At 38.5% G+C, this 25,253-nt stretch overlaps 4 protein-coding genes and 1 long non-coding RNA gene across 7 annotated transcripts in view; 3 read left to right on the top strand and 2 right to left on the bottom strand.

Annotated features, from left to right (window-relative positions):
* gramd1a (GRAM domain containing 1A) overlaps positions 1-4,387 on the bottom strand; it is a 47,883-nt gene extending 43,496 nt beyond the window's left edge. The window contains exons 1-2 of one of the 3 annotated variants that reach the window (XM_034697456.1): positions 4,122-4,387; positions 3,115-3,203 (exon numbers count right to left, since the gene is read on the bottom strand). Coding sequence is in view for 1 of the 3 variants with exons in the window: in XM_034697458.1 (XP_034553349.1) it covers positions 1,340-1,455 (116 nt within the window). In the remaining 2 variants the exon portion in view is untranslated. Of the gene's footprint in view, positions 1-1,339; positions 1,793-3,114; positions 3,204-4,121 lie in introns of those variants that run through there. The other 2 variants (XM_034697457.1, XM_034697458.1) reach the window with 2 other exon arrangements.
* LOC117822625 lies at positions 2,675-6,021 on the top strand. Its single transcript, XR_004633226.1, has 3 exons — positions 2,675-2,823; positions 3,081-3,160; positions 4,214-6,021. It is a non-coding gene; the product is annotated as an uncharacterized LOC117822625 (long non-coding RNA).
* A 982-nt stretch (positions 6,022-7,003) lies between these two features.
* si:ch211-225p5.8 (uncharacterized protein LOC555567 homolog) lies at positions 7,004-13,400 on the top strand. The gene is made up of 6 exons (XM_034697459.1): positions 7,004-7,175; positions 9,383-9,552; positions 9,934-10,168; positions 12,116-12,275; positions 12,523-12,576; positions 12,684-13,400. The coding sequence occupies exons 1-5, from the start codon at positions 7,133-7,135 to the stop codon at positions 12,566-12,568; spliced, it is 654 nt and encodes a 217-aa protein (XP_034553350.1). The 5' UTR covers positions 7,004-7,132; the 3' UTR covers positions 12,569-12,576; positions 12,684-13,400.
* Positions 13,401-16,331: 2,931 nt separating this feature from the next.
* LOC117822344 (potassium voltage-gated channel subfamily E member 1) lies at positions 16,332-19,373 on the top strand. The gene is made up of 2 exons (XM_034697028.1): positions 16,332-16,398; positions 18,774-19,373. The coding sequence occupies exon 2, from the start codon at positions 18,808-18,810 to the stop codon at positions 19,228-19,230; it is 423 nt and encodes a 140-aa protein (XP_034552919.1). The 5' UTR covers positions 16,332-16,398; positions 18,774-18,807; the 3' UTR covers positions 19,231-19,373.
* dnajc28 (DnaJ (Hsp40) homolog, subfamily C, member 28) lies at positions 19,272-25,123 on the bottom strand. Its single transcript, XM_034697027.1, has 2 exons — positions 25,002-25,123; positions 19,272-21,869 (listed from the first exon to the last, which is right to left on the bottom strand). The coding sequence occupies exon 2, from the start codon at positions 21,854-21,856 to the stop codon at positions 20,693-20,695; it is 1,164 nt and encodes a 387-aa protein (XP_034552918.1). The 5' UTR covers positions 21,857-21,869; positions 25,002-25,123; the 3' UTR covers positions 19,272-20,692.
* Positions 25,124-25,253: the final 130 nt, after the last annotated feature.

Genomic DNA, 25,253 nt, shown 5'->3' with positions numbered 1-25,253 from the left:
GGCATATGTAGTATAGGCAAATGCTAGGGGCGCCGGCCGTCCATAGGGGGCTTCACTTGCACCCTAAATTAGCAAGGAAGAAAATTTGAAGATAAAAGGAAAAATAAGATTATTTCATCTAATAAAATGTGGGGTTAAATTGAGGACTGATGCCAGTAAACATTTAAAAGCTTGCGATTCACTTTTGTTTGTTTTTTAAATAGTTTCCAAAGCAGTTTTTGAAGTCTATAAGTGTTCATGATTTCCTTGTTTTTGTTTTGTTGTTGTTGTTTTGTTTACACTTTGGAAGCTCTTAGCTTAATTAGATAGAAAATGTAGGCTAGGCTTAAACAAGCATTATGCTTCTGCCTTTCATGTCATCACTTAATGCATTGTTGAAAGTGTCTGTACTGTGCAAATGATTGTGTTATATAAGGACTAAATAAGTTATACTACTATTAGCCTACATAATGTGTTTTTAAATTATAAATATCAGGGTTGTTACCATTTTATTAATGTTCTTTTAGAGGTCATTTTACAATAAAGAAAATGTGTAAAACATAAAGCTGTATGTCAGTTTTCTATATATGTGATGTGATTGTTGGTGGAGTTGATTACAATACATGGGGCACTAGTTGAAACTTGCCTAGGGCACCAAGTAGGTTAGGGTTGGCTCTGCCCCTAAACATCCGATCCTACAATCGCCCCTGGTTCATACAGCCAATAACAAGGGCTAACAGCAGCTAGACGCTACTAAGGTTATATTTACATGAAAACATGCAGCAGATGTGTCCTCCAACAGGGAAGGGTTGTGTGTGTGTCACTCCATTGTTTGCCTTCAAAGCAGGCACTTCCAAGGCAAGGGCCCAAGCACGTCTGACACTGTTTGCTGTGATCTGTTTGAACAAGAACAATCTTGGCACAGACTTGTTTGTCCACAGTAATCCACTATAATCCCCGTGCAGCCTTCACTCTTTGGATCCACACACCCCTGATCTTTTTTTTTTTTTTTTTCTCCATTAAACACAGGACATCTCAAAACTTTAACAAAGAATATCACACACCGAACAGGGGGGCAGCTTCAGCAACAAGACACAACACAAAGAAGCACAGTCGGGTTTCTGCAGCAGATGATCCCATGGTGCCAGATTCAGAGCTCAACTTGTTGCTCTGTTCGTGTTGTTCAGAGAAACCCATCACTTTCATGAAAGTGCGCCACGAGAAACATCACAAACTCATGATAGCTGATGATTTTGTGAGCATTTGGACACCATAGGAGACAATTTTGGACGTTTACCAATACAGCACAGACACAAACACTGCAGCCTGGGACTCGGGTGACTAAAGTCTGAACTCCTACCTCCCATTTGATGAGTTTCCTCCATTTCTGTTATCCTGCTCGGCCTCGAAGACAAGCCGAGCGACGGTGCGGGGGGTGATGTTAAAATCCACTTTTTCGCAGGAACACATCAACATACTTTAGCTGCCTAAAAGGAGCATCTGCCGGCTGTAGCTAACCAAGTTTAGCTAACGTTCCCCCCCGACCCGTGGAGGCCGACAGCTCACCGAAAGAACGACTAGCAGCCTTTAATTTTGAGAACAGAAAGTACTACACCGACCTCTTCCATGTTCACTCCAAAACCACCCCCAGTTTACAAAGCGGACTTCAAACTACATTTAGAGCTGGTTACCATTTTTATCTTAACCTTTCAGGCGCAGGAACTTGGTTTTGAAGTAACAGACAAAACGGTTTATTGTCGAAAAGTGAAAAGAGACGAAGTCAGTCAGTTGGGCGCTGAACCAAGTACGAGGGGGGTTTCGAGGGGTTTCATTAAGATGATGTTAAAACCCTCGTTTGTATTTTTTAATAAAACATATAACTGCCAACATTGTGATACGAAATATAACGCAAATCAAAACAAACGCGATAAGTTTGCCAACAAACAAACACCACAGGTAGCAACATAACGCAAACACCCCTCCGACAAACTTTGTGGTACAGTCCGGGGAAATAACTGTTCAGAGGATGTGGCGTTAGAAGAAGACGAGTGTTTACATTCGGCGACACAGATCCAGAGAAAACCTGCTTTTTCCACATCAGTTATCATAAAGTATACTGAATTACTGATATTAAACTTGCTGCGTGCATTTACATTGCACTACGATAGAGGATTAGGGCCACTGGGAAAAAAAATTAAGGTCAACATTTTTTATTATTATTGTCATTCTGAGATTAAAGTCAGAATTATTGGATCAAAGTCAGAATTCTGTTTTTTTAATCTCATAATTCTGACTTTTATTCTCAGAATTCTGACTTTAATCTCAGATTTCTGACCTTAATCTCAGAATTCTGACTTTATCTCAGATATCTGACTTTAATCTCAGATTTCTGACCTTAATCTCAGAATTCTGACTTAATCTCAGAATTCTGACTTTATTCTCAGAGAAAAATGAAGGGTCAATTATTTTTTATTATTATTATTATTCTGAGAATAAATTCAGAAATCTATCTTTAATCTCATAATTCTGACTTTTTTTCTCAGAATTCTGACTTTAATCTAAGATTTCTGACTTTATCTCAGAATTCTGACTTCAATCTCAGAATACTGTTTTTTTTCTCAGAACAATAATAATAATAATTTTTTTAAATGACCTTAATTTATTTTGTATTTCTCTGGTGGCCCTAATCCTCTTCCGTACACCCAATGTTTAATGAGGTTGTATGCCGAGGAGACACAGACGATGCTGGCCAACGTAGTTTCAGTTACCGACAGTGACCTTTGTGTATCACAAAATAGAAGTCAACAACAGTATTTCTCATTGCAGCATGAGCAACACGCACAGGTAAATCCACCAATTCAGCTTAATTTCAGAGATAATTTGAAGGGAGATGTTATGTGACCAAATTGAATGGACTGTATGATAGCGACCTCTTGTGTCTAAAAAGGCTCAGTTCAGTATTTGATTGTAACATGATAACTTTTGTACCCTAATGCACCACCAGATTCCTATACACTGACTGATAGCAATGTTGTAAACAAACATTTTATTCATCATTGCAAATATGAATTGATAACATAATTTCTTTATGACAAAATAAGGTAATGTTGAAGGAAAATGATGCATAAATCTCACCCAGTGACTCCGGCTGCAGCATTGCTTCAAACATGAATTATTTCAGGTAGGATCCCGGTCACACCAGTGCTAATGAAAGGACACCCTGTCTGTAACAGAGAGGAATATATGTTTATGTATCGACATTGTATTTTCAGTCAAGATGATGCATTAATGTAGAGAATTTAAGCAACACACGCATGCTGGTATACCTTTCCTGAAATATAGCATACCATATCATAAAAGATACAAAGATACTAAAATAAATAAAATCAGATTTAAAAATGGCTTCAGAAATGCTAAATTGAGAACTGAGACACTGTACTTCAAACAACACTTTCAACATAAAAACAAAATATGTTAAAGCTAGATGCATAAGCTATATATTTTATAGCTGTGGATATATTTTTGACATTATTGAAACGTTTTGATATGTATAGTTCAGAGGAAATCATTTTACTTTTTTAGATTCATTACAGGAAGTTAGGGTTGAAAATGTCTGAGGAAGTTCCCCAAAACAAGAAGAAACATGTTCAAACTGAATGTTCTGTCTGACTGAAAATGAAAAACCTAAATTAACTCAGTTTATTTAATATAGGAAACATAAATACAGCATATTGTATTGTCTTATTAGCAGGAACAAGTAGATAATTTGAACTTTTGGTTTAAAAATATACTATAAATATTAAATAAGAAAAATACATGCTGCCTAGATTTGTGTTGATTAGTTCAATACTTGACGGTCCATACATTCATGTAGATTTAACAGGACCTAACAGTTTCTTGTGTGCTGCAAAAGAGCTGATGCTGTTACATTACTAATCCTAATATTAGATCATTGTGTACACACTTTGCAGTCTTATTTCCATATTGTTGTGCACACCTTGTGCCAGACTCTTTTAAAAATAGACATTATGGCAGATATCCTCATGCTACACACTTCAAAAAGAGATTTTGTACAGCACTGAGAGTATCAAGATGTCTTACGTCATGTATCCTGAAAATCAGCTGAATTAAAATGCCTTTACCTGGTTGTCAGTTTTAATCTTCATCCAGTAGTTGCCTCCTTTCAAATTGATGGCAGAGCATCACAATGACTTGGCAATTTCATGCTCCATAGGGTTATCATCTTCTGTCGCCTCAATCTCCTTGTCTCCCGTTCTCCCGTGATCAGCACTCCTCCGGCTCCACTACAGAACGGAGATCTGAGCTCTGTGTTACACATGCAGCCGCAGCGAAGACAGCACTCTAGGATACCAGGAGCACCTCTGGCTGCTGAATCGCCGACTGGAAACTGGATCCGTGCTAAAAATAAAAAAACATCACCAGCATAACGAGAAAGGAGGTGTGTCACTCACTGTGTGTATGCTTGTGTAGGGTCACAGAGGGGCAGCCCACCCCCCATATACTCAACACACACACACATTCACATACACACAGGTTTATCATATGTCAACATTTCCTTGAAGTTTCCCCCTCATGTGCATGACAGCCTCAAGGTCTTCCTCTCAGCCTCCCGTGGTCACATGTGTGTCATTTTCAAGATTGCTCTGCAGATTTTTTTTATTGCCATTATCATTCACATGCTCACACAAGGTTAAAAGCGGCAAGGACCCTTATCAAGAGCTCAGTGCTTCACTGTGTCATCTGGTTACATCACATGACAACATCCCTGACCTCCAGCGCACCCAAAATACACAAACACACATGCACATACACAAGGCTGTCTGGCAGAAAAACAGCACATGTCCTACCCCTGAACGCTGTACGAGTTAGACATGTTTAATTTGAGTTGGCGTGAGACAACGTGTTTCCCTTTAAAAAATAAATAAAACAACTCATTACATTCATCACATCAACACGCAGGCTGTAGCAACCACGTGAATCTCTCCGTCACGGTTGTCAGCAACACAGCATGAGGCCTTCAGTCAATGTCTGTTTTGTCAGCCTTGACTTTAGTGGCCTTGTTTTTCTGGCAGGCTAAACTGGCATTGGCTGACTTCAATGGCAGAAATCAAAACTGATAAGATGAGAGAGTACAGTAGGTAAAAGGTTTGAGTAGATGAATACGATGGAAATGTGTGGGCCCTGCATGTAAATGACCATGGATTTGTTTTTTGTTTTGTTTTTTTATTATCTACGTTGTGTCCTTGTGAGAAGCAGAGAAATTACAAGACAACTGAAGAACTGACAGAGTCAAAAGTAGAGGTGCCGTCAAATCAAAGAGAAAAAAACTGACAAAGAAATGCACAGAGGTTTTCCAAACTGTGAGAGAGGACTAAACAAAGTGGTTGTGCCAAATAAATTAGCTTCACAGAACAGAACAAAGCCTAACTATCCACTGCCTTCAACAACAAACACCGACTTCTCTGAAGAAGAAAAGAGAAAGAAGACAAGGCTGGCACAAACCACACTAACCTGGTGTGTCTAACAAAAGATCTGTGAGTGCAAAAGTGTACGGATACCCAAACTTTACCTACGTCCAACTTCCCACCACAAACCTCCTCAGTTACAAACAGCATGAGCAGCTGACAGTAAGGATGTCAGAGGGGGAGTGATGTCTCTGTGGTGTGTCTTAATTAAGCATCTACAGGGAAACTGGCAAAGGAGATGAGACACAGGATTTCCTCAGACCCCCCTTTAACACTGGGAATTAGGGAAACTTGCTCCCCTTGAGAGTAAAAGAAAGTGGGGTTAATGGTGTTTCACTGAAGTCTTCACAGCCTTGACTAAAACTGGTGTTAGCTTTTTAACAAACAAGGTGTTTAGACTGTGTGCACATGGTGAGGTTAGCTCACTGTGGGACTGCAAAAAGAAAGCTGCAGAAGGATCCTCAGAAATAAGCAGGGACAAGCTAACACTTACATTATTGTTTTGATTTTTTTCATTATTTTAATTATTATTTTAATCATTATTATTTTAATCATTGCTTTAACACTTATTTATCTTATTATAAGAATTATTTATCTATGTATTTCTTGTGTTCATCGGATCTTGTTAATGCTACCTTATTTTTAACTTTTCTTTCCACTATTACTTATTTTATTAATTTTACTGTGTTGATTTATTTTTATTTTTAAGTATTTTATTTATAATAAAGCCCTTTTTAATTTTACCATTGCTGTTGTTTTCTGTCTCTCTGTTATTCTGTGAAGCACTTTGGGCTGCATGTTTATATGTATGAAAGCTGCCATATAAATAAAGTTGAGTTGAGTTGAGTTGTTAGATGCCAAATCATTTTTTTGTAAACACACATTAAAAACACTGGAGTGTCATCATTATTAAAGTGTCCTGAGCCACACACTTAACCATTGTCAGCAACAGGGTCCTGTCAGCGACCATGACCTCTGACTTCTGACCTCTAGAGAACAGAACATTTACTCACATGTAAAAAAAAAAAAAAAAACCATTTACAATGACGTGTGTACAGCTGTCTCTTGAAGCCCTGCATGTTTGTTTGCTCTGGTCTGAGTGAAGGATTTGTTAAACAAAACATGTCGGAGCATTTTTCAACACAGACGTGCCGCTCTTACTTCTAAAGGAGGGAACACTAAATTCACTTATAGAAACATAGAAATAAAAGAAGATATCTAAATGATAAAGAAAACCTTTCAGATGTTTGAGACTTTCCCTGTGTGAAACAACTGTTAGTCTATAGACTAGAAGAAACGTGGCTGCAGTCTTGCTTTAGTTCTGGATCAGGTCTCATCAGCTCAAGTTTCCTGCACAGCTTTCTACACTCACAACGTCCATGTCTACTGGATTCACACGCTCTAAATTTAGCCGCCTTAAAGTCAGACGGGACTGCAGGAGAGACTACTGTTTTTCTTGTAAACATTTTATGTGTACTGAGATTTTCAGTCTTTTTGGGACTTCATGAAATGCAAGATTGTTGAGCAGATGGTCTGACCGATCACTAAGGAGTACACTAAACTGGCACAAGGAATCTAGAGGCTTCATGTCAGTAATATCATCTTAATCCCGGGGATACTTCTCTGCGTCAAGAAAAGTTCTTTACTATTTTCAACCACTAGCAGAAATGTTATGCTACTTTTCTCTTTTAGTTGTTGTCAGTTTTTTTGGTAAGTATAAAATCATTTATGACTTTTACTCATGAGCAACTCCATGATGTTAGTGGTTAAAATTTCACTGATGAAAGGGAGCTTTTTAATTAAATTAATTTGTATCTTTTCAGGGGACCTCAAAGCTTTCCTTCAGTGCTTTCTAGTTAAAAAAAACATGAAATCTTTAAAATATAGGGATCAATTAAAGTTATTTTGCTGTCAGAGTTCTTCAAGATCAACTAGCAAGTGATTTTTTTATTGAATATTTGCACCAGACTGTGTTTCAGCATGATTAGTGACATCTTGCTGCATGTAAAAGTTTTGTTAATTGGTCAAAACTCATTAAAGAATATGAATTAAGATCAATTTTACAGTAAAACAAAAAAAATAACTCTTTATTTCTTAGGGCTGTTTTAAATTTAACAAGATGCACTCACATAAGTCTGATATTTCCACTGCTCATGCATTTTTTTAAGCAACAAACTGGAGCCTCATTATCTGATAAAATATGCTAATTTACATCTTCTTGATTACACATTTTTAGGTGTTGAATAAAACTGCTGCCATCATAAGGGATAAAATGTATCATAAAATATATAAAAAAAAGAGAAGGAATCATTAAGATGCATAAAGAAATAAATTTGAAGACAACTATTCTAAAACAAAAAAATATGTTGACTCTTCAGATCAGCTGAAGTAAAACTTTATTTGCATTGAATGATTTTTCTAAATTTTCACAAATCAAACTTTAGACTTTTCAAAAATACCAGTTGTTGTAGTTTTGGTTTTATTTAATCAAAGACCACTGTTGGTTTACAAGTTTGACTTCATTTTTTCTTTTCCTGATTTGAAATGTATTAATTAAGAAGACACACAAATAATGACAATGTGATACAAAAAAAAAGAAAACAGACAAAAATGAAATGGAAAAAAATCAGATCAAATTAGAATGGACAGATTATTTACTGCATGAAACTGTGAACATAACTAATCCAATGAGAGAAAAATATCACACACATACCTATTCACACACGGGCATATCTAAGCACACATAAAACAATCATGAAATTAAATCAAATAAAATAAAGAGGTGTGGGAGGGCTATATTGGCTCTGTTAAACACAAAGACAAAAGACAAAGAGTGGAAAAGGGGCTGCTACATCCTATGGTTTCTCCTTAAAGGCTGTCAATATAGTGAATACATTTTTCCCACTTTAAGTCGTTTTTGTCTAACCCGTCTAGCTATGAAAAAGAAACACGTTCATATGCTGCCACCTTAGCAAGAAGGTTATGCCAATCAGTGACAGATGGTGTTTGAGATGACTTCCATTGTTGAAGGAGCAACCTTCTACCCAACATGATAGCAGTCCGGACCTGCTCTCTATGAGTGGGTGAGACTTTGTCTTTAAAGTGGATGGGTCCCCCAGAACAAATAATCAGATGCAGTAGGGGACTGCCCTGCTCTCCAGAAGCCCTGTACTTTTGGCAAAACCAGTGTTTTACTTCATCAAGTAAATCTGCATGGTTACCTAAAGTGCAGGTAGAAACTAAAACAACTCATAGGAAGAAACAGTCAAAACTTGGCACAATCAGTCAGGTAAACACAGGATCATAGAGTCTGTGGGTAAACAATATCAAATTGATTACCAGAGTGTGGCTAATATTTGCAGAGCTAGCACCACCAACCTTCAGTTTTAATGCCCACTTGCCTGTACTGGTTACACGTTGCTTCAGTCAAGTAGTTATACATGTATGTCAGTTTAACCAGACACACATCTACATCAAAATACTGACACTGTGCTATGAGATGCCATCTGTCATCTGTGCTTGTTTACATCCAAGTAGTAGAGCATTACAACATTAAGGCAGTAGCCATTAACCAAAGCTACAGCCCCAGTTGGCTGTGCTACAGTTTGGACACAAAATATGACCGACATTTCAGCCCACATTAGTACAAATATTGATCATTTGTTTAACCAATTAGCAATTACTGTGCTGGCTTGCGAGGCTGACAACATTTTATTGTTAAGACACACATACAATTATACTTCTTTCTTGTGTTTTAATCTTTCTCTTGTCTTTATGCTTTTTTAGATCTTTTCTTATTATCTTCTAATCAAGCAGGATGAAGTCTAAGTGTTCATGAGATCAATTTTCTGCTCTGCTCCAGTGTCTTCATCTTTCTTCTTCTTCTTCTTCCTCACCGTCTCTCCCCTCTCCCACAGTGTCTCGATGTGACGGTGGCTGTTCCGAGGTCGACTCAATGACTGAAGCCGTTGCAGGAGGAGGATTCCTGCTGGGCTGCATCTCCTGTAAGAAACGAGAGGAGGTCTCTGCCCGAGCCACGGTAGACTGGCACTTCAAACCACTGGGAGAAGAGGAGGAGTTCAGGCATGTGAGTTCACCAAAGTCACAGAGGGGACTGTTGAAAGTGGTTTATGTACACACAGACAGGTAGAAGTCCCAAGAATGTGTCAGGCCACCAGGGCAGTTTAGGAGTACCTTGGTGTTATGCCTTTATCCTGCAAATCTCTGAGACTTAAAATATACAAGGGGGGGAAAGAGAGTTGTTGTAATCAATAAAATGATTAAAACTCAATCAAAAGCTACAGAAATGATAATAAAACAAAATAAGCTAGGCAATATATAAATGAAGCTCATTGAAAAGCTTCTTCTAGAGAATCATCTCAAGTTTTTATTTTAATATAAACATTTTCAGCTGCTTTTAGGTGCTACAATAAAATTTAATTCCCTACTTGTTTTCTCCTTCTGTCAGATTTTCCACTACGACCACCCCAGTGCCGACATCCTCCATGAAGATTTTATCAACCGCCTGGAGTGGCACGGGACAAAAACCAAAGACATTCAAATAGGAGCCATTTACATGCATAATGTCACCTTCAACGACACAGGGACGTACCGCTGCAGCATCCACCGCACGCTCTTTCTGCCACTGTACAACGAGCACGTCATTGTGGAGAAGAAGGTGGAGCTCAGTGTGGTGCGTGTAGGTAAGATGGGGTTACCTGTAAAAAGGCTGTGGTAGAGGCAGTATCCAAAACCTCACCCAAGAAAAAGTGAAATGAAGTGACTGCTTCCTCTGTGCACAAAGCACAAAGTCTGTATCCTCTCGTGTTGTGCGATGAGCCAGACATAAGCATTCACCGAGGGCACCAACACACTGTCATAAAAACAGAAGCATATAAGGTTGCTAGCAGTCACTTTTGTAGCACTAATCATCCTGCCAAAAAAAGCTAACTGTGGGCTGCACCCCAGGGATTAATGATGAAGCTAAGGTTGCAAAGATGGCATGCTAAAAGTTCTCCACAGCTGACTTATATCATCAGGAAAGTGTTGACATTGAATCACAGAGGTTCTCTTCAACATATTGCATGTATATGTAACACTTTTATTTTTATTTCAACTTACTGAGGCAGAGCTTATTACATATCAACACAACATGGGGTGCACCTTTCATGTCTGCAGGGCAGCCATGTCAGTCTCTGCAATACGTAACAAGGTCTGTTATTTCATTATACAGAATTTTAGTGCCTGTGACTTGTTGGTGTCATTTTTTTCTGCCAAACAAGCTGAGTACATATTCAAGTTTGGCATGAGGAGTAAGTTAGAAGGAGGAGTAATTTTTCTTTAGATTATTTTCTTTTGACATGATGTTCTCATGGCTGATACTGGAGCAGGATTAGCATAAAGACATTTTCTGTTGAGGTATTATTTGCCCAGTAGAAGAGCTAAATGGCTAATAACAGGTTTTTATTTTAATGCCAGCGTGTGAATGCTTCTCTGCACTTTGAGGACTTAAGAGTTGAACCATGTGCGTATTCACATTATTCGTACATTTATATGGACATCACAGCACACATCATGACACAAGGTCAGTGACAGGTAGCATTAAACAGAAACATCTGGTCACCGTTCGTAAACTAACTAAAGGCGTTTTTCGACCGGAGGAACTTTACCCAAGAACTAGGGACTAATCTCCCCCCCTGAAAAGCCCCTGCTTGGGGGTGTAGCGCTTTTCAAAGGTCCCGGGACTTTCGGGGGGCAGGGCCTGCAATGCTGAACGTGTCTGATTGGTAGATTAACTGCAGTGCGTTTATTCCACCCGCCATCCACAATAACATCACACACATCTGTGATTCACTTGATTTCTCTTTCTTTAATTTGTTCTATCTTTTTTTGTATGTGTGTGTACTTTTCAAAAGAAGAAGCTGTGATTCACTTGATTTAACAGCTTTGTAATAGTAGTCTTCTCTTAACCCACCGCAAATATTTTAAAAGTGACCCTGTAAACTGGAGACCTTCAGCTGAACGTGTCAGTGTTTGTGGACTTTACACAGCTGTTGAAACACAGAGGGAGTTCCTGGGAATGCATAGTAGTTCAGTTTTTATTAAGATTTCAAAATATCATCAACAGATAAGTATTTAATGATCATCTAAAGATGTTTATGAGGGACGCATCCGGCTGAGTGTCTCCAGTTAACAGGGTCACGGTTTGAACCTAAACACCGGCGGATCACTGCCACGGCTTTTTGGGTTAAAGACGATTTTAAAGTCGTGTTGAAATTGCTTTGCTACTCGTGCTTATCTCCTCTCAAGTGTTGAAAAAAATCTGAGTTTACAAAGATTGATCGTTGTTACGTTACAGTGAGTTATTTTTACTCAGCTACAAAATAAAACATGACCTCATCACTTTGCATCCTGCAGAAAGTTGTCTTGAACGAAGAAAAGTAGTAGAAATGTCATTGTCATATATGATTACATGATATATGAATGTATTATAACTCTGTGTCATTGTACGTTCAGCTATCACAACCACTGAGATGATTTTAAAGCACCTAAACCTCCATGTTTGTAAGAGTCTGAACACAAGAACAAAGTGTCATCCCTGGTGCACATGCTTTTTCTTTAATGCTACATTGTTGTTTCCTGTTTCCCAGCCAATCGGGAGCTGACGTCGGTGATCTCAGAGATTATGATGTACGTGCTGATCGTGGTTCTGCAGCTGTGGCTCATCGTAGTTATGGTCTACTGTTACAAGAAGATTTCGGAGGAGCATGAAGCTCGGGAGGCCCGTAAAGCTCTGAAGGCTCAGGCAGGGTGAGCCATTGATCTGTTTATGCAATGTTTGTCAGGAGTGATTAATTTTAGAATGACATTTCAACATTGAACCAGCACACCGGGGTCAGATAATACCATTCAATTAAGTACACATACATTTTATTTAAATTAGGGGTTTGAATAATGACATTTTCAGAGACTTCTGTATTTTCAGGGATTTATTTTGAATCTCCCTCTGCTGTTTCTCACATCTGAACATTTCATCTTTTCATTTTTATGTTTTCAGACCGTTAGAATCGAAAGACAACTGTGACGGGGTGCAGCTGGAGTAAATACACTGGTGAGTTTTGCAGATTTACTGGCTTGCACAAAGTCTGATTAACATTATGTGGTATCATCACAGTGTATATTACTCCTATTGCACCTTTTTTCAAAATTTGTTTCCAGCAGGATCATCTCTGCAAGAGCCAAGGTTCATTTCTGCACCATGACACTGCTACCAAAAAGACAGTTCCTGTAAAGGAGTTGTTGACACTCAGTCTTATAAGCAACGTTTACTGATACATGAAAAAAAAAAAGGTGCAGATGACATTAGGCAGAGCTGATTTTATTTTATATGACTAGGAAGTTTGTGGATTTGTAAGTTGAGCTTTTCATGAAACGATCTCTTCTTTTTCTCGTCGATTAAGTTATTATATAATGCAAGAACCTTTTGTGCTGAAAAATTACAAATTCTAAAGTTCAGTTGATGGAAATTCATTGCAGTATGAGGTCATATTTTGTACTTTTTGTAATTCTTTGATGGAGATTAAACACCATATTTTGTTAACAAGAAGGAATGTAGATTAAATTCTGGCAGAGTTTTTGTAAGTGTCTGAATTTGTGGCTGTTTCAAAGTCATGGCTGTTAAATTATTTTCCGGTGATGAACTAATCAACAGATTGATGGAAGAACAGACGACTACACAAAAAACTTGAAAAAATACAAATACAAAAAAATACATGACTTGAGGAAACATGTTGCGTATGGAAAAGCTGAGCTTAATGCAGCCCAGGACCTCCGTAACAACTTTTTCATCTCTTATAGTCACACAACTGAACAAGAGATTCAACTTTGAGGTGATTTTGAAAAACAAATAAATTCACAACTGTTCAGAAGAGGAGTAAACTGTCTTTGGATATCATGCAAGTCATTTTTTCTGCCTTTTTTTTTTAATTAAGACTTTTTTCTTAAAGTCAGAATTCAAATTCTGACTTTAATCTCAGAATTCTGAGGAAAAAAATCTGAGATTAGAGTCAGAATCTCAAAAAAAAAAAAAAAGAGTCAGAATGTTAGATCTCCAAAAGAAGATGTTGTAGGCCTGGCCTCTCAATTTCTGTATTTTTTGCTCTCTAAGTCGAGAACTTTGACTAACGTTGTGTCTTAAAAGTGCCAACTGAGGTTTGTTTGCTTCTTTTTTTACTGAAATATTGAGGATTTTTTTTAATTAAAGTTACGCAGTGACATGGACTCCAAACCAGCTTTAGTGAGTGTTTAATCCTCATCAGATTTTCTCAATGAACCTGTTTAAACACACAAGAAACAGTACTTATTAAATGAACAGGAAAAACTCATCTTTATACATTTTTTCTTTTTTATTTGGTTCTATACTTTTGTTTTTTTGTTGTGTAAGCAATCACAAACAGAGGAAAAAATTACTATATCAGTATGATGGAGCCATTGATTGTTTATTGTTTATCACTAGGTGGCGTTGTGAATAGCCACAGTGGTGAATTTCAGTACAATGCTAGCTGTTACAGGTGTTGTACACAGGGAGAAGGCTATAGTCTTTGATTGTTGAAAAACCGGTGGTGTGTTATTTTTGGTTACCAGCTAATTTTTTCTCAATAAATGGAGTGAAATAACCAACATGAAGTTTTTATTTAAACGACAACAGAGGATGCAAAGAGTCCAGGAAGTTTACTCTGGAATTATGCAACACCTCTGACCAATGAAATTAAAATTATGTCAGCAAGTGTAAACTTTGAGATTGATTCTTAACAAAAAATATAATTGTTAACAGAAATAACACTGGTGTGGAAAACATAACAGCATCCACATGTTTAAAACTACAGCAGCAGAATATTGGGATACATCGTCACTGCAAGATCTTTTATTATTTTGGAAGTATATTTGGGATATGAACTAACATATTTATACCATGTTCAGTAAATGCAGTGTGTTTTTTTGTGCATACTTGGCCTGCACAATTTGACAAACAACATGATTGTTCAGTATTGTAGAAACTATATGAAGTGTCATATTGAAGCTAAGATTAAGAGTGCATCAGCTATAACTCTGCTACTAACCACTGTTATATTTTTACATTACCACAGGTAAAATGTGGCCATACTGTGAGAGAAAGCTAAAGCGCATCTGATGTCCTGCATAGGCTATAGTTTTCATCTTGTGCCCACAGGACATGTGGTTTTGGACGTGGTTGCGTACAGTCTCTACTCACTTATGTAATGAACCAGGCGTAAACATTCACTTCTGTCTCCAACATGCTGTTTGTCCTGAGAAAACAGGCACATATCAGGTCTCCTTAAGGCACCTTTTTTGTAGTAAGAAGCTAGAGAAAATGTTTGAACACAGAGCGATAAAATTAAGCTACCTGTGGGACAGCGTTGTTTCACAATGAAGATGAATTTGTGTTTTTGATCTAGCTAGTAAAGCACAAATAATTGAGCCACAGCTACTCAAAAGCAAATCCATACCATCACAAAGTGTTTCATGTTAAATCTAGAGATCCTCTCAAACAGACTGCATGGATTAATGGATCAAAACTGACTTAATTTGACATATTCCACTAAAGCTGATTACAAATCCACACACCTCCTAGCTCTGCCCAATAGAGGGCGCGTATGAAAAGTCCAAGTGTAACACTCTTAAAATACATTCTAGAGTTTACACAATCAAACATTCTAATTACTGACAAATAAAAGCTTTTAATGACAAATAGAAGCAATTGATGGCAAGTATGACGTGTGTGCACAAGATGAAAAAGGATCACCTTGTGGGACTTAGAGGTATAGAAGTACTTGTTCACTTAAATAATATGTTCTTGTATGTGTTCTTGGTGAGTTTATGTACTGAAATAACAATGAGAGTGCAATTTATTGAGATGCGCTATTTGATACCTCTTTGTCGATCTCTATCAACACACACACACACCCACGCACGCACACACACACACACACACACACACACACACACACACACTCGTGCACATGTAAGACAGTAAGTTAAAGGACGTTTGGAGGAGGTTGTGTTGTAACTCAATCTCACCTGAGCCATGCTGCAGTCTATCTAAACTAGCAGCAGGCTGAAAGCAGCTTTGTTCCCTTGCTCCGTCTTGGAAATGACTCCTGCTGCAGAATGTGAATATTAAGGATTCTTGTGACACATTACACTTAACAACCAATCTCATGCTGTCTTCACAAGCTGAGCTTTGACACCAGCCTTGAACAACAAAATATGATGCAAACTCAATCGACAATTCCTGACCATGTTTCAGACCTGGCTAAATGTTGAAGCCAACTCCATATACTTTCTTATTAGTTTACCTCATACGTACACTAATAATACTGAAAGCTAACTAAGGGACTTGTTTTAGAGCACCCCCTGTGGCCAAAGCATACCTGTTATCTTTTGGCTGATTTTTTTCTGTGCATGCATGAGTAGAGTTTGCTCCCTGTTTTTGTGCACCTATTTTTCTAATGTGTATTTGACTCTTGTCTCTTCTTACTGTCAATTTCCCCCCTGATATTAACAAAACCTACTAATCTATCTACCTTTAGTAAACCGTTCACTTTGCCTGACTGCACCTGTATAGGAGAGGGGCTGGAGCCATGCTGCAGTACTGACTCTCTATAATATGTTTTGACCTTGCCCTGAGACCTCCTCATTTCATTAAACGTGTTGACAAGTTAAACATGCAGGGTATCTCCTCTGCCTAAAAAGCATGAGCAAGGAGGAGGGATCACTATGACCAAGAAAAGAAAGGGATATATGTTTCGAATTGAGGTGAAGTTTAGGAGCAGCTGCTTTTCATGACTTGAAATGCTCGATGTCTGCTGATGCCTGAGAGACAGAGCACCGACTGAGTCCGGATCACTTAAAGGTAGGTTTATCTTTCGTCTCAGCTGACATAGACTGATGATGCAGATTTGAATTGTGGAAATAAGTATGTCTATCACTTCACTTGAACTCTCATAACATCAAGGTCAGTGCAGATAGGAAGAAAAAAAATTGTTTCCAGCATTTAAGCTCAAGATTGATGTTCAGGAGTCAAAAATGTACTCTTAATATTCTTGTTTGAATTGATGAAAAGGTTTTATTTTAAAAACTGTGACAAGCAGTGACACTGTGACACAGCCTCACTGCTGCTATTAAAGTCTCTCACATGCCCTTTTTAAATAAACCTTTCATACTCAGAGCTTCGCCGTCTCCACATCATGCTCATTATAAAATATCTGAACTCTTTTAAATAAGAAACAAAGAAGCAAAACAAAAAACACACACATTATGTATTGTTCACTAATCCTCGTATAAATGAGTCCATACACACCTGACTGTTGCTGAATCAAGTTTCATAGTTATCAGACTGTTTTATGAAGGAGAGGCTTGATTGATGATTTCAGATGCAGTTTGAAGATTTATTAAGAATTATGAATCATCTAACTTTTATCAAATACATTTTCCACATCCCTCATGTTAAGTTATTTCCTCAGTCCTTGGTACTTCTTCCAACCCTTTATTTGCATTAGTTATGTGGTTATTTAATCTAAATGTGGACAAGTTATTTGCTTACCTAGAAGACTCCCAGACTAATTCTGTTTGAAAAGTTGTATTTAAAAAGTGAGACATGTTCATTACTTCATCCATTTTGTGTGCTTTGAAACTAGGGCTGTCAGCGTGAATGAGTTAACTGCATTACGATTAAGATCCAAGATCAATGTGTTATCGTCTCTAACCACGTGCTATTCTGTCCCTTTTGGCACGCCATTAAGCTGCTGCAGTGTCTTCCTGCTTCCTGCTTCCGCCGTGATGGAAAATAAAGACACCACTGTGGTCATGAATGGCATATTTAAAATCTTTTGATTTAAAATCTCCCAGAAGTCTCAGTTGACAAGTCAGAAGTAATATGCACTTTGCATCAAACAGAATCAAAATATTACCAAAGTACGTTGGAGTTTGAGCGACCATATAAGTGTTAGCATACAGGTGGCGCTAATCGGACTGATGTCAGCGGGCAAACGCATCACAAAAGCCGGCAACATATCTGATGATAAAACCAAATCCAGGAAGTAGAAATTCAAGTGGGTGTCAAGTGACTGCGGGCCAGTTGACACTGAGGAAGTGGTTTCTCACAGAATAAGTTGTCTCCTACTCCTAGAGAGTGAGTAGATATTCAGTATTCCATACTGAATTCTGTAGAAGAATTCCACATGTTCAAAGAAAAACTCCAAATAACGCCTGCCGAGCAGAACTGGGACGTTTCCCATTACTATTAAACATTCAGAAACGTGCAATCAAATTTTGGACACATCTAAATTCAAGCCCAAAAGACTCACTTCAATTTAAAGCACTAAAAACCCAAATGCTGAACCCAGAAAACTGTCCCCTTAGTCAGCTGGTGAGGAAGCTAATCACCCAGACTCCAGTCAGCTCTGATCCAAAACACAACCAAATTAAACTCATCATGAAGCACTCCAAAGATCTGTATTTAGAACACTGGAGAAACCAAACAAAGACACAAAGTAAAATGAATTGTTATTTGACCCTAAACCGTGATTATAAATTATCTGAATATCTGTACAGTGTCAGAGATACAAAACAAAGATGTATCCTGACCAAATACAGGCTGAGTGACCACCAGCTGGCTATAGAGACAGGGAGATACAGACAGACATGGCTGCCCAGAGAGGAGCGTCTATGTGCTCACTGCTCTACAGGGGACATATAGACAGAGATGCACTTCCTCCTCCACTGCAGCAAGTTCTCTTTACTAAGAGATTCCCACTACAGGGAAATTACTTAAGTAGTAACAAACTTCCCAACATTAACCCCAGAAGAGAAACTGTCAGTTCTCCTGGGGGAAGGGTCAGCAGCTCCTCAGGCTGCTAAATATGTGTAGTATGCAGTACGTACTGCATATTACATGGTAGGTAGTACATAGCAGGCTATTCAGAAAACAGCCATGCCCTCTGCATGGACAACTATTTCCTCTGTACATAGGGCGCACAATTTACCCGCAATGCCAAATTCAAAATGTAATGTTTCTTATACTATTTTACGAACTCATTTTTGGGTAATTTCTCATTATTTCAGAGAAATTCATTGAAGAGCAGATTCTAAAGCAACACTTTAGAAGCTGTCAGTTTATTCACAACTCAGAGGTCATTCTTGGAGGGACACTTAATGATGCAATAATAAAATACATATTTTTCTGACCTTTCTCAAGAAATCATCTAGTCTCCTTCCCTTCTTCCTTAGTTGCAGTTCCCTGATTTTCCAGCAGAGGTCAGACATGTCACACATCAACACCACTGAGCTGCAGTCGCTCCTGGTCTCCTTCCTGCAGTACTGCCTCAACAGCACAAGTGTACTGTCTCTGCCAATACCTCTGAACTACACTACCCAGCAAGCTTTGCACCAAGCAGGAGGAGCACGGGCCCACCCTCAGTCTCATGGCATGATGTACATCTTCCTGGTGGTTGGCATGTTCAGCTTTTTCACATTCGGCATCATGCTCAGCTACATCCGCTCCAAGAAGCAGGAGAGCTCTCAGGACCCGTACCACCAGTACATCGCCCAAGACTGGACCAAGGTGCTGACTCCAACCAGGGTCATAGCTGAGGTGCTGCACAGGGAGGCAGCAGGTACAGGCACTGGCAGCAAGGAGCCTGTTGTCATCTGTAACCCTGCAACACTGGAGCAGCTGCAGGACTAGTAAATGAACAGATTTGAAGAATAAAGCCCTGAAACACAAGATTTTACATTTCCTTAACTTTAATGTCACATAGCAACCACAAAGTTACAGTGTTTGTTTTCAATTTGAGATCAGTGATTTCACAGAAACAACCTGAATCATAAAACTGCATCATGTTATATAATATTCATATTTTGACATTGTGTGTTTACTTAAACCTCATGGTCATACAACCAAGACTGCTCAGTGCGGTTCTCTTACAAGTGATGACATTAACATTATTCCCAGGGTAGAATGAGTGGTTCTATTGTGTTCAGCTTTGAGTTTGACAACTTTTAACAATGACATAATACTTTGGGTTTTCCCACAGACTGTGACAGTTTGCAAAGGGTATGAATAATTTTGGACAAGCCACTTTTTGTTCAAATGTGAATAAAAGCTGAGAAATATTTTTTTCCTCAATGATGCCTCTTGTACATCATCTTATTACCTTCTTGGAGACGACTGTGTCATTTACAATCAAGAAAAACCTTGCTGGTTGAATAAAAGTAACTTTAAGTCAAAATTTGCCAGGGGTATGAATACTGTATATATGTATTTATTTATATATATACACTACCATGGTTTTTATTTATTCTAATTATTTTCAACATTGTAGATTAATACTGAAGACATCAAAACTATGAAATAATCTGGTTTTGCCATATTATGGATTACAACAGTAGTCAAATAGGGCTATCCATTGTGTGCTAACCCTACCTCTGAACAACACAACTGATGGTCTCAAACACATTAAGAAGGCAAGTCATTCTACAAATGAACTCTTGACAAGGCTCATGTTAATTAGAAACCATTCCAGGAGACCACTTCATGAAGCAGACTGAGAGAATACCAAGAGTGTGCAAAGCTGTCATGAAGGAAAAAGGGGGCTACTTTACAGAATCTAAAATATAAAACATATTCTGGTTTGTTTAACACTTTTTTGTTAATCAAATAATTCCATATATGTTCTTTAATAGTTTTGATTTCTTCAGTATTAATCTAGTGTTTCAAATAATTAAAATAAATACAAACCCTTGAATGAGAAGGTGTGTCCAAACTTTTGACTGGTGGTGTATGTGTATTTAAATGATAAGTCCTACAGTACAGTAGAATCCCTCCCTGAGACACCAACATAGTTGTGTCCAACATTCTCAAAAGTAGTTCCCACCCACAAGGTTCAAATGAGAGTTCAACTCTCTGTTTGTAACGCATAATTCATCTATTTTCAAACTAAAGGTCTGATTCTCATTAATTAATTTGACATCTCAAAGTTTTTTTGCTTTCGATTGTGATTTCAAACATGCAAAGTTTGACAGCATTAAAATAACACAAAGGTCATCCCGTTGCCAAGCAGGTGAACAAGTCTATCAGATGATATCATCGGTTTTAGTCAAAAACCAAATAAACCACTCTTTTCAAAACATTTTCCTGATCTGCTTTTTTAGTTTTTAGATCCAAGCAAATTCTTCATCCAGGACATGAGGCCTTGTTTGGTACTTTTAGACCTTGGTACAGCGTTGGCTCTTTTCTTCTCCTCCTTCCTCCTCTCTCTCTCCCTCTCTCTCTCCCTCTGCTGCTCCAGTCTGTGTTGGCTTGCTCCGTTCTTAGCGCGCTCAATCTCTCGTGACATACTGAAGTGAACCATCTGCATTTTGAGCATTGGTACAATGAGGTTGTAATTGTCCACTATCTTGTTTAGTTTCACCAACTCCTCCTCTACAGATGCACACAGCTGCTCCCATTGGTTGTGCTCTTTGGGGGTCATGGAATCACCAAGCCTGGCCCTCCCCTCCAACAACCTTCTTCGGATGTGAGCAGTGGACTCTCGGATGTCACGCTGTGTGACAACCCATGGTGGCTGGTAGCCATTGTCTATGAGGATGCGGTTGAGGTTGTGGGTCATTGGATCAGCGTACGGGTTGTGCTCAAACTTGCTGAGGGGCTTCCCGGCTCCACTTAGGTTCCTGAAGTCTCCCCGGGCCATGGACTCCTGGATCATATCCTCCACCAATCGCTCCACAGCCTGGGTGATCTTGATCTTTCGGCTGCGCTGACGCATGTCTCGCTCCACCAGTGCCCCCTCTCCAGCGGCTGCCCTCTCATGCTCTCTCTGCCGATAGTTCAAAACCTGCTCAGAGGCACGGTCCACACGAATCTGCCGGTACTGACGCTCTCGCTGGCTGGGCGTTCCCACACCAACACCCTCATAGCTGAGGTAGTGTCTGTGCTGAGGTGCTACACGTCTGGACGGATCCTCGTCCTCCACTTCCATCCCTCCATCAGGTTGTCTGATCTTGCTCTGATGAGCCAGCACAGCTCGGTAGGCTTCCTCCACCTGAGCAAACAGCCCTGCATCTGCAGTCGGAGCACCTGAGTCCGGGTGGTAGAGCTTGGCGAGGCGCAGGTAAGCATCTTTCACCTGCAGGGGACTGCTGTGTCCCTCGTCAGGAAGTTGCAGAAGCCTGTAGCTCTCTCGCAAGCTGCGGCTAATCTGAGGAGCGGAGCTGAGCCTTCTGAGCAAAAGAGACTGTCGAGACAAGATGAGCAGAAAACAGCCATGGTAGAAGTTGCTCCCTGGGAAAAGGAGATGCGAAATGCAACCCATTGCTCGTCAACTCCTGTGGATTTAAAACACAAAGTATTTAAGCATAACATATCAATAATCATCTTAAAAGAGAGGTAACTCAGTCTGTTGGGTATCAGACATCTAATAGAAATAGAATATAACACCATTCTGCCAGGAAGCAACAATGTACAACAGAGGATCAGAAGTATAAACGCACTTTATCTAATACTGCGACTACAGACTTTTATGTAAATTTTGTAATTTGGCTGACAACAAAATTGGGGGCAAAGAGTAGAGTCGACTCAGGGGTTTATTTACCATCATCAAAACGAAGCTCCTTATCTTTTAAGGCATATTTATAGTGTCAACAGGATGATTGAATCAGATCTTATTGAATATTGGATTTTTATACTTTATCTCCCTGGTGTTTACACCCTCACAGAGCTCTTGTTGTATTTGTGAGAGGATGAAAAAAGGTGAAATATACTTTTCATTTATTCCTGACCCCATGTAACTATGTTATATGTAATAAGTTCCCAACCCTTGTGGAAACTTGGCTTGTAAATTGATTAAAAGCTAACTGACAGTACACAGAAATCTTTCCTTATCACACTGATTAAAGATCATTTCATTTAACAAAATAATGCACATGGAACCTATGCAAAAAAAAATAATTAAGGCATCCTTCAATGTTGAGCAGATTGAAACAAACTAGAGATGTGACGTTCGCGAACGAGTCAGTTGAACGGCTCTTTTAAGTGAACGATGAGAGCCGATTCGCAGTTGCGAGGCGTTCATTTGGGAGCCGTTTTTCAAATCAAATCAAGCTTTATTGTCATTTTGTTCATGCCACTGTAAAAACAAAACAAAAGAGTGTTTCCAGGAGATCAGTTTGTAAAATATAGTAATAAAAATGTATGGCAATCAAAATACAGTATAAAAAATATATATTAAACTATATGTTAAAACAGAGCATTCATACACACTCATTCATCAGAAAGTTAAAGTGCTGTAGGCAGTATAATAAATAAGTACACAGCAGTGTATTGATGGTCATTTAAGACCATATTTTTTATATGCAGCTTGCCCACGCTGCCTTCACGTGTCACCTGCGTGCCCCATGAGTCTTTTGTTCACACCAAGCAACCTCCGGTCTAAAAATAGGAGTCCAATGCGGAAGTGATAAAAACTGCACTTCATCGAGGATCCGCTTGAGGCTGGCTCCGGAAGTACCGGAAACCACATACACATGAATGGGAAAAAGACGATCTTTACAGCAGAAATAAACATGTTTACAGCCTGGTACAAAAGACGAGTGCAGTCTGAATAGCTCATTTCTCGATCAGCTCACACTGTACAGGGGGTGAATTTTTTTTCTAAAGCAGCAATTTTAAAGAAATTGAGATTATGAGTCTTCCAATGAGAGGCACAGCTGACTTGTTTGACAGGTGGGAACACTGTAGCTGTTGGCTAGGAGGCTCAAAGTCCGCCTTTTTGCATCTGCAACATGGCTGCTGCCGACGATTGGCCTCAAAGCAGCGCTTAAGAAACAGCTGTGTGACGTCACGGATACTACATCCATATTTTATACAGTCTATGGTTCACACTTATTGTCTACACTTTGTTATTGTTTACATTGTTTTGATGTGGATTCGAGTCAACGAGCTGAGCTTCTGTTTGTAATGTAGTTCAGGTATAGAAATTTTGCATTCACATTTTTTTATAATGTCCTAATTTTCATTCTAGTTGTATTTATATTTTTTATATACATACATATTTATCCTTATTTATTATTTTTATATTTTTTCTGTATTTTTAAAAATATTCTTGTGTGGAAAACTGTACAGTAAAGTTGTTTTGCATGGAAGTTATCTGTAGCCTGCGTAGTTTTTATAGTGCCACAAAGTTTTTTAGGTGAAAATTCTAAATAGTGATCTCACTGTCGAAGCATGGGGATATGGCTCCATCTTATGCTAAATGCTAAATGAAATTATAATCAATATTTCAGAATAATTCCCACCAATAGAGTATATATATTGGTGGGATGTGTAAGTTTAAATTATTCTGATCCAAATCTTATCTTATAATTGCTACCAGTGATTGTTTCTTTGATAAAAACGAGTTAGCCCTGGTTGACTTCTAACAAATAAATAAATATAACAATGAGTCAAAGAGCCAGTCTTTTGAACGGCTCTTTCAAAGGAACGACTCCTCAAGATCCGGTTCCCTTCCAATAGCCATACATCCCATCTCTAAAACAAACTAATTGAATCATAATCAAACACAATTTAAGTATTAGGGTTTGTGGATAAAATATAAAGACCTTTCTCTTAAACTTGAATTGCTTCAACTTTGTTGTATCAGCAGTTTAAGTAGCTACATAATCAGCAAGAGGAGACTGTTCAGCTAAACGTAGGAAGACTGCATTTGGACAGTCTGCATTTTCAATCAGAGCAGCAGAAAAATGGAACTCAATTCCCACCCACATTAGAGACTGTACAAGCCTCAGTGTTTTTAAAAGTAAACTGAAATTATGGCTCAAGGAAAAACAATTATGTGATCATCTGAATGCATCAAATTAGAGACAATGAAATGTAATTTTAAATGTGTTGTTATTAGTGATGGACTGTGTTGAGTAGCCTATGTATTGTTTTAAATGCTAGTATGTTTTTTTTTATCATTTGTATTAGACATTTGTTTACATCTTCCTGCCCAGGGACCACAGATGAAAAGTAGCTTATAGCTAACTCTGGTTTGACAGGTTTTGTTTTGCATGGTCCCTGTCAAATAAACTAATAAATAAAATAATACATAAAATATAAAATAATGGAAAATGGCTCCCTAACTCTTGCTTTACTTTTAAACATTAATAGAGCTAAGTTAATGTTACAATCTAAATACACGCCTGTTTTAAGGTGTGTTTTTACTCTGGTGGGCTTCATGTATCCACACCATAACAAGTGTTACATGCATAGGTTACATGGTTACATGACACAAATACAGGCTGCAGTCTGAGGGCTGGTTCACTGCAACTAAACGATGTTACGACCGAGGACTTGACAACAATTGTTATACTAAAAACCCAACCTGTAAAGCCTGGGGACAATAACAGTGAATGAAAGCTACCGCACACCTCAGTCTATCACAAATGTATTAATACTGAAAAGGTTGCATGATGACCTACATGTAAATATGAGATGTTTCCTCTTCTTCTTCTTCGTCTTCTTCTTCCTCCTGGATTTGTCTGCAGTAGTTTAGTGTTGCTGCCCTCTGCTGACCGCGTTAAGTACATGACTGAAATCTTTCATTTCAAAAAACAATGAAGCTCAATGTTTTGAAAAGTATCCATCACATTTATTCAATTCAATGACACAATTGTTGTTTTCTTGACTTATGTTTTTAGGTCACTTCAGTCTCTTAAAAGCAGGAAATAACA

Source organism: Notolabrus celidotus, chromosome 12, assembly GCF_009762535.1.
Source record: "Notolabrus celidotus isolate fNotCel1 chromosome 12, fNotCel1.pri, whole genome shotgun sequence".
Lineage (NCBI taxonomy): Eukaryota > Metazoa > Chordata > Actinopteri > Labriformes > Labridae > Notolabrus > Notolabrus celidotus.
The sequence above is the reverse complement of the archived record's forward strand: the minus strand, read 5'-3'. Positions and strand labels throughout refer to the sequence as shown.

Coding starts and splice junctions, on each gene's coding strand:
- si:ch211-225p5.8 (XM_034697459.1), top strand. CDS start 7,133: ATGTTATGCTACTTTTCTCTTTTAGTTGTTGTCAGTTTTTTTG. Junction 9,553..9,933: donor AAGAGGAGGAGTTCAGGCAT/GTGAGTTCACCA, acceptor TCCTTCTGTCAG/ATTTTCCACTACGACCACCC. Junction 10,169..12,115: donor GCTCAGTGTGGTGCGTGTAG/GTAAGATGGGGT, acceptor CCTGTTTCCCAG/CCAATCGGGAGCTGACGTCG.
- LOC117822344 (XM_034697028.1), top strand. CDS start 18,808: ATGTCACACATCAACACCACTGAGCTGCAGTCGCTCCTGGTCTCCTTC.
- dnajc28 (XM_034697027.1), bottom strand. CDS start 21,856: ATGGGTTGCATTTCGCATCTCCTTTTCCCAGGGAGCAACTTCTACCAT.